Genomic DNA, 8,390 nt, shown 5'->3' with positions numbered 1-8,390 from the left:
CTTATCTTATCTTATCTTATTTGGAAATTTTGAGAAACTTATTATAGGCAAGGCAAGGCAGCTTTATTTGTATAGTGCATTTCATACACGAGGGCAACTCAATGTGCTTTACATTAAAACATTAAACGCATTGGAAACATTCAGACAGGCATAAAAGAACATAATTAAAATGACAAATATGATAAAACAGAAAAGAAAAGAAATATATTAAAAATTACATTAAAATTTTAATTTAAAGTGAGTTAAAATAAGCTAAGATAGGAAGGCAGAGGTAAATAAAAAAAGTCTTAGTCTTTGATTTAAAAGAGGTGAGAGTTGGAGCAGACCTGCAGCTTTCAGGGAGTGTGTTCCAGATATGTGGAGCATAATGACTAAACGATACAGAAACACTTTTGAGTCTAACACAGTTTATTTCAACACTGCAACACAAAAAAGGCTTTGAAATAACTTTGATAACTTCTATAAAAACAACCGAAGATTCCCAACCTGTCGTTTATCACATCCTTTATAATAAAAACACATTTTTTGGCGTTATGAGGAAAAATAAACTTCATTTAGAGTCAGTGTAAAATACCTCTTTTCACCACAAACACCAAAAATACAATTATTTGCATTAACATCCAAAACATTCTCATCTCCACATCTTCCTCCCTCTGACCGAGTGACCAACTAACACTCCACTCATGTAAAAAATCAGAATCATGTTATCATCTCATGTCCCCAAAAAATGTGATGTGATTAAAGACATTCCTTCCTCCGGCATGAAAGAGAGATGCCTGAAACGTTTTTAACATTCATCTCTTTTCTCTCCTCTTTCTGAGAACTCTCCGTGTCTGTCCTTGAAATGAAATGAATGATCGAGGAGAAGCTCCCTTTAATTAATCGCTGCAAAATAATCAGAGTCATAAAATTCAGATTCTATTTGATCAGCCAACACACGTACCAAAGTGAAAGTGCTGCTGTCGTTTGCAGCGATGTGGGTGATTTGTTGTGTTTGGTGAGCTTGTTGATTAAGAATGTAGGAGTTCTCCTTTCATTCTGACAAAAAAAACAAGACGGAGTTAGACCGCTGACTTCTCCTGTGTTTCAGACAACAGCAGCCATTGTTCTGACTCCTGCTCGGTTTTTGTGCGAGTGCCACGTCTGTGTAATGGATGATGTGTGTCTGCTGTGTGCGCACCAACACATGCATGTGTGCAGCGGTACGCCTCAGGTTGGACACAGCAGACTGACAGCTGTTAAGAGAGCAGAGGAGAGGAGAGGTTGGTGCAGCGTTATGGACAATGACAGCCAGCAGGCGTGTGGCCGGGCTCAGCCCCGGGGCTCTGGACTCTTCACCTGGCGAGGCAGGAGAGGTGCCAGCTCTGGAGGAGAAAAAAAACCCCCAAAACAGCTCCCAGCTCGGGTTGAAGGAGCAGCAGGGAGCTAACAAAGATGTAAAACAGGAACAAAGTCACTTCAGTGTGTGTGTGTGTACACACTGTATGCATGGGCAGATGTGTGTGACAGCTCATGTGTTCATGGCCAGTGGACACATATGTACACTGAACACATGACTTGTGTTACAACGAGGAAAAACGTACATTTGAGTGGTTATGATTTCAAGATGAGAGACCATCATCTGTCTCTGAGTTTTAAACAAGCTTACACTTAATGTAAGACTTCAACATTTAACTTAAAGTGTTGCTCTAAAGACGTTAGAAGTGTACGCGTTAAATGTTCTAATAAGAAGAACCTGCCTGGCAATGCATTCTGTGAAACTGAGCAGCTGAAAACTATTGCATTTATCATAAATCATGCAGCGTATGTGTGTTATGATACTGAATAATTAATCTTTTATGTAATTAATGGTGAAAAATGGATCTATCATGCCTATTATGTTCATTTTCACTTGATAGTGTGGATGAATATTGTTAGAATTAAGCTTAGGATTCATGATAGCAAACTCTATGTGCATTGGCTCTGTGTGTGTGTTTGTGTGTGTGTGTGTTTACATGGTTATTTGTATGTGTTTGTAGTCTCCACTTCAAGTCTCTCCCCACCTCAGAGAGCAAGCCCGCCTCCTGGCTGAAACCAAAGTGCCATCTCCTGGCACCTCCACAGTACTGCAGCGCTCCCACTCTCACAGATACCTGGTGATTTCAGCCGCTGAGTTCAGAATGAGCATAATGCACATTCTCCTTCTTTTTATATGGCTCCTGTTGTAAGGGAAAGAGAAGCGGGCTTTAAGCTACAGCCAGTTGGACAGACGAGCAGTGGATCTCTCCTCAAACGCTGTGTGTTGTGTTTTTTTTTTGTTTTTTTTTCTGTCCCCCTTTTGGAGTGAGCAGCTCTTTAACAGGCAGACACAGACTTGGCCGTACTTCTGCAAAGGCTCTGCCTCTCCCCAAGGTTTGTTTGCATTTTACCGGCATCTCTTTACATACACTGCCAAGCTGTGAGATCAGTGCCCACTCAGAAATACCATATGAAATGTATAATGTTAGACCGGCTATTAAAGTCGGCTACGTTTTGGCCCTGGCATCGTTGTTCTGCATAACCGGTCATGCAGGGAAAAGTAGGGAAGAGAAGGGGGAAAGTTTGTTTCTACTAAAACGATGGTGATGACTATTTTCCTCTCGTAAACACAGAAATGAAATGTTATTTTTCATATCAAATCTGGACACACTTTCTGAGGCCCCCTCGATTTATTTTATATCTTTGTTTTGGCATTAACAGCAGCAGGTTCTGCAGGGTTGCATGAAGGATTAGATATGCAGAGGTTTGTTAAATATACCAAAGAGACTCAGGGCACTGGTGGCCTAGCGGTCTAAGCGCCCCACGTACAGAGGCTACAGTCCTCTTGCAGGGGTTGCCGGTTCGATTCCCAGCTGAGACCATATCCTGCATGTCTTTCCCCGCTCTCTACCAATCAATCAATCAATCAATCTTTATTTGTATCTGTTATCTCAAGATGCTTTTACAAACATAGGAGGTCTAAACCACTCTATGTCAAATTATGAACAGAGACCCAACTTCAAGACAGGTGCTCCCCACATTTCCTGTCTCTCTTCAGCTGTCCTATAAAAAAATAAAAAGTAAAGGCAAAAAGTCCCAAAAATATAACTTTAAAAAAATATATAAATACCAAAAAGAGAGAGTGCTGCTTTTTATGTTTAAAGCTGAAACTGTAGTTAATGTGATTACACTTCCTGAAGTTCTCAGGAGCTTAAATCAAAGTAAATAACAAGCAACACAAAAATAATGAAGGATATTTTCCCTCTGAGGGAGTGAGACGCTCACATGTTGGATTTTTCCTCCATTTAAGGAACACACGAGGATTTTTTTACCCCCTCCTTCAAATTTCTGCATTGATCTTCAGCAGCGTCACTAAAATAACCTGACCATTTTTATTATTTTCACAACTCCTGCCCCTCTACCGCCGCCGCCGCCGCCTCCTGACTCCTCCTGACTCCTCCACTCTCTGCGTTCTGTGCAGTCGCACTCGTGGCGTCGTGGCAGAGAGGAAAGGAAAAGCGAGAGCCAGACTGACAGAAACTGTGACATCTGTCACTGACAGCAGAGTGACGGAGGGGGAAAAAACGGGCGACAGGAAGGCATGTGGGGAGGGAAAGAGAGTCCCTTTTTCATTTTCACCTTTTCAGCTTCCCATTAGCCGACAGCGAGGAGCTAATGAAGGAGCAGTATGAGAATCTGTTGTTCCGCTGTTTCATTCTTTTCCACTGTCCTGTCAGGCCTGAGGAGGTACGGGATTGGTGGCAGAGCTGTCATACTTTTGACACCAGAATATCTCAACGTGAATGTCTAAACTTGAAGAGTGTATTTTTGTTGTTGTTTTCTGACATCTAATTTCAGATCTCAGATTTAACCGCCGTTGTTGCTTCTGACAGCTTCAAGTTACAGACAAAATCATACTTTCTACCCCCGCGTAACGTTAAAAAAAAAACCCTCCATGCAACACGTCGGCTTCCATTGCTTCGTTGTAAACAGCTTCGTCTGAACCGCCGCGGCGAAGGGTCACAGTGAAGAGAGCGAATGACAAATTGATAAAGCCGTGAAGTGAGGTACCATCCATTTACTGCTCCCTGTGGAACTTCCTGTTCGTAGACGGCACCGGAGCTGTGGCAGAGATCAGAGGGGGGGGGGGGCGGGCCTCATGACCTGTGTGTGCTCGTATTTGGGTTCACCTTGCTTTAATAAACACCTAGCTGCACAGAGAGGCCCTGCTTTCCTTAAACACTGCTCTCTTATTCAAACGTCTTAATAGCTCTGCGCACCATGAATACAATATTTGTGCATTATTTTCCTCTCTCTGTGTGTGTGTGTGTGTGTTTGTGCAACAGTCCCCGTCCCAAAGTGTCTCACAGGTGCATCTTCACTCTGAGCATCGGCCCGCTGAGGCTGGCTGGCATGTCGGCCCGGCCCCCAGATTTACTGCCCTGACACAGGAATCCATTAAAGGCTGTTTAGGGATCCCAGGCCCGAGCCCCTCTGAAATCTCTTTCATTATGGCTCCAAGCTACCATGGAAGGGGAGCGGCTCGGCCAATCAGCAGAGCCGCCACATGTGTTCGTGTTTAGCCCCATGGCTGAGAGGCTTAAGTGGCTACTGCACACATCTCCTCCGCTGACTTTTATGGAGAAAATGGCACTTTAACTCTTTGTGTTATTTTTTTTGTAATAGGGTGCGTATGTGACTGTGTGTGTGTGTGTGAGTGTGTGAGTGTGTGTGTGTGTGTGTGAGTCTTCCATGGCCGAACACGAGCCCTAAATGAGGCCAGGCCAGCCACACGTTACATTCCGCCTGTCTGGCTGGCACTCTGTCGGCTAATCAAGACCGGCTTGATTCACAGGTCCAATACTCGACGCCCCCCCCCCCTCTCTCCATTCCCATCATTCTTTATTTCCTCACCTCTCAATATGTCCTTCCTTCCTTTTTACATCCATTCCTTTCCTCCTTCAATCTTTTAGTGTTACATACTTCTTTTGATTCTTCACTGATTTTTGCTTCCACGACCACAACACACTCAAACTCTGCCGTCTTCACTCCTGAACTCAGCTCACTTTCAGGTTGCACTGAACACTTTTCTGAGAGTTGATCTTTGTGAATGTGCCTGATGTGAGTTTATAGAGAACATTTCAGACAGATCGCAGAGGCGGAGCTTAGCTAGAGTAAAGAAAAGAGCAGGGAAAACACTGCAAACATCCCCAATACCAGTGCTAGCATGTTAGCTGCTCCCCTCTGAAGAATCAAACCCTGCAGAGCCTGCAGGATGATTTGAGATATAACCAAAATACAAAGATCTCAGAGATGTCAGGCAATATGCAGGAAGGTAAATGTACAAAATGCAGAGAGTGTAAATTAGAGAGTGCAATAGTGTTAACATAAGCGAACATGCACATGCAGTGAGAGGGGAACATGTGCGTCGTAGTGGAAGGCATGTTAATAAGTGGCCTGGGGCAGATTTGGGCTCCCATGGGGAGAGTCCTGCCCTGCTCTGTGAAGCTTCTGTCTCTTCTTTAACCCGCCCATTAAACATGGTACACAGGTGGCTTATTAAACCCACTGTGTGAGACAACTACGGTACACACCGAGCAGTCCACACTCACTGCAGTGACAAACACAATCACATGCAAAGCGTTAACGCAGTAACTACTCTATCTGTGCTCGCAGAGCGGAGCTTAGAACGCTGAGTTTGATAAAATACTGCAGGGGGATCTTAAAGATTTTTATCCCCAGACAGAAATTTGACAAATTTAGTCTCAACCCTAAGGGTCCGGGCTCATTAAAACAAGCCAGTGCTCCTGTGTTATGGGGGACCCACCAGACACAGACCTGCATCTTTATTTCTATGAGGGCGTTTTATGAAAAAGTACACCTCAGCAGAACAACAAACTGTCTGAGCGCCGTGTTTATCTTGAGCCTTGTATCTGTAAGCTGAAACCCTCTCGGGTCCACTTTTATTGTTTTATAATGTAATTCTTTGAGTCTAACTACATCCACTTTGCTGTGTTGTTCTCATTAACAGCAGAACTTCAATAAGTCTCCCATGAGCATGGGCCCTCGAGACCTCGGCTACGGGCTAGACGATGACGAGCTGGACAGCGCGAGCAAGTAAGCACCCTGTTTTTATGGCCTGTCGCCTCACAACATATTTTCACTGAAGCCTTTTTCATGCTGTATATGTCATCTAAGTTCAGACGTGAGAACTTTTGCTGGCTGACTGATTCATTTTCTAAAGGGGAAGTTGATAACAGGATGCGAGTTGCTTTTCAAAGCTTCCTCTGCCTTTCTTTTCCCCATGATAATACTGCCCCCAAGTGGGCAGATTTAAGAAGAGTTGAAAGAAATGACAGCCATGCAGCTTCCCAGAGGAGCTGCTTCTCACGGTGTATTTGTGTGATATCACCTCAATAACAAATAATAAACATTGAGTATTGTATTTGTTTGTCTCTCACTAGGATTTCCTCAGAGGACAGCGGGGATGTCCCTTCTTATACCGAGGACAGCGATGATTCCTACTCTCTAGAGCTCGACATAGACTCGTCTCGCTCGGGCCAGATGAACCTGCTGGAGGAGATTCTGGACTCGTTGAACACCACGACTTTGGAGCAAGGAAAACTCAGCGCTGCAAAGAGTCTGGACTTCTTCAGATCCATAGAAGAATTAGACTACAAGCCGCCGGTATGCAAGAAACACACACAATAACACAGGCTGCCTGCACAGAGTGGGTTCAGAGCAGAGGGCTGATTCATGTATATGGCACTGAGTCCACGAGTATGAAGTTAGACAATCATTCAATCTGCTGTACGGCTCTTTTCTGAGGTCAAATGAACTTATTTTGCACTAGGAATATTTGGAATAATTTCATGATTAAAAAAATATTTTCCTTTCTTTCTTTCTTTTTTTTTAATTCAACATAATTTAAAATATCCATCACTATTTCCCAGAACCCAAAGTGGCTGCCTCTAATGGTTTGTTCTATCCAGCCCACAGTCTTGAACTAATGCAGTCTGTGTGTATCATTTTAAATGACAAAGAAAAGAAGCAGATTCTTAAATTCAAGAAGCTGCAACCAGGAATCATTTGATATTTATGCTTTAAAAATAACTGACACCGTTAATCAATTATCAAAATACTCTGCAATTAATTCACATTCTATTTATGAATTCATTTATGATTTAACTTGAGTTTGTTTTCAGATAGAAAAAATATTATTGCAAACTCAACAGTAATCAATCTTTATTTATAAAGCAACAAATCACAACAAACATTATCCTCAGACTCTTTCAAAACAGAGCAGGTCTAGACCGTACTCTATGTTCTATTATTAACAAAGACCCAACATCAAGACAGGATCAGATCCAGTCCCATCTTACAGACAGGACTCAGTCTGATCTCATCTTAATCCACCATGAGCAGAGCACTTTGCAGCATTTAGCAAGTTACAGTGGCAAGGACAAACTTCCTTTAACAGGCAGAAACCTCCAGCAGGAGCAGACTCATGTTAGACACACATCTGCTGAGACCGTGTTGGAGAGAGGGATAGAGGGAGATGAAGAAAGAGAGAGATGATAGTGGTGAGATGGATAAGAGATACAATAAGATAAGATATTCCTTTATTCGTCCCACAACGGGGAAATTTAAAGTGTTACAGCAGCAAATTAGTCAAGTAAACAAGAGCCATAAAATAGCAATTATTAAAAAGCTATTAACAATTCAAATTAAAGAAAGTAAAATAAGTATATCTTAAGAATGTATATACACAACTAAATAAGTACATTAACATATATTTACAAAACTAGTGATGCAAAGAAAAATGTGCACAGACTAGTGACATAGGTTAAAAACAATGCACAGAACTAAGAAGATGGGTAGAAAAATGTATTGCACATGTTAGGAGAGGGATGAAGTAATTATTGCATATTGATAAATAGACGGGGGAAATAATGGACTTGAGATCAATCAATCTCAATAGCGCCAAATCACAACAAACGTTATCTCAGGACGCTTTTACAAACATAGGAGGTCTAGACCACTCTATGTCATATTATGAACAGAGACCCAACTTCAAGACAGGGTAAGACTCAGTCTGACCCAGATCCAGAGGAACCTACGAGACAAGGGAGCTCAGGGACTCCAGAAAGGTATATGGTTAGTAACTTTAAAGGGACAGGAAGAGTTAGAGAGTAAGAGACCTGCAGAGAGAGATAGGATCCCAGTGTGTCAGTCTAAGCCTATAGCAGCATAACTAGGACCTGGTCCAAGCCTGATCCAGCTCTAACTATAAGCTTTATCAAAAAGGAAAGTTTTATGTGTTTCATTGAATATACTAACCTCCCTCAAAAATGTATATAGCAACCTCTAGGGTCAAAAAATGAAGTCAGTGC

The 8,390-nt window shown here is 42.4% G+C and overlaps 1 protein-coding gene across 2 annotated transcripts in view; it reads left to right on the top strand.

Moving 5' to 3' along the window:
* Positions 1 to 8,390, top strand: part of dennd1b (DENN/MADD domain containing 1B) — a 182,549-nt gene that overhangs the window by 167,162 nt on the left and 6,997 nt on the right. For both annotated transcript variants that reach the window (XM_034675967.1, XM_034675968.1), the window contains 2 exons: positions 6,029 to 6,114; positions 6,462 to 6,684. In XM_034675967.1, coding sequence (XP_034531858.1) covers positions 6,029 to 6,114; positions 6,462 to 6,684 — 309 coding nt within the window. The remainder of the gene's footprint in view (positions 1 to 6,028; positions 6,115 to 6,461; positions 6,685 to 8,390) is intronic.

The sequence above is a fragment of the Notolabrus celidotus genome, chromosome 2 (genome assembly GCF_009762535.1).
Source record: "Notolabrus celidotus isolate fNotCel1 chromosome 2, fNotCel1.pri, whole genome shotgun sequence".
Taxonomy (NCBI): Eukaryota; Metazoa; Chordata; class Actinopteri; order Labriformes; family Labridae; genus Notolabrus; species Notolabrus celidotus.
This window is presented reverse-complemented; position numbering and strand designations above follow the sequence as displayed.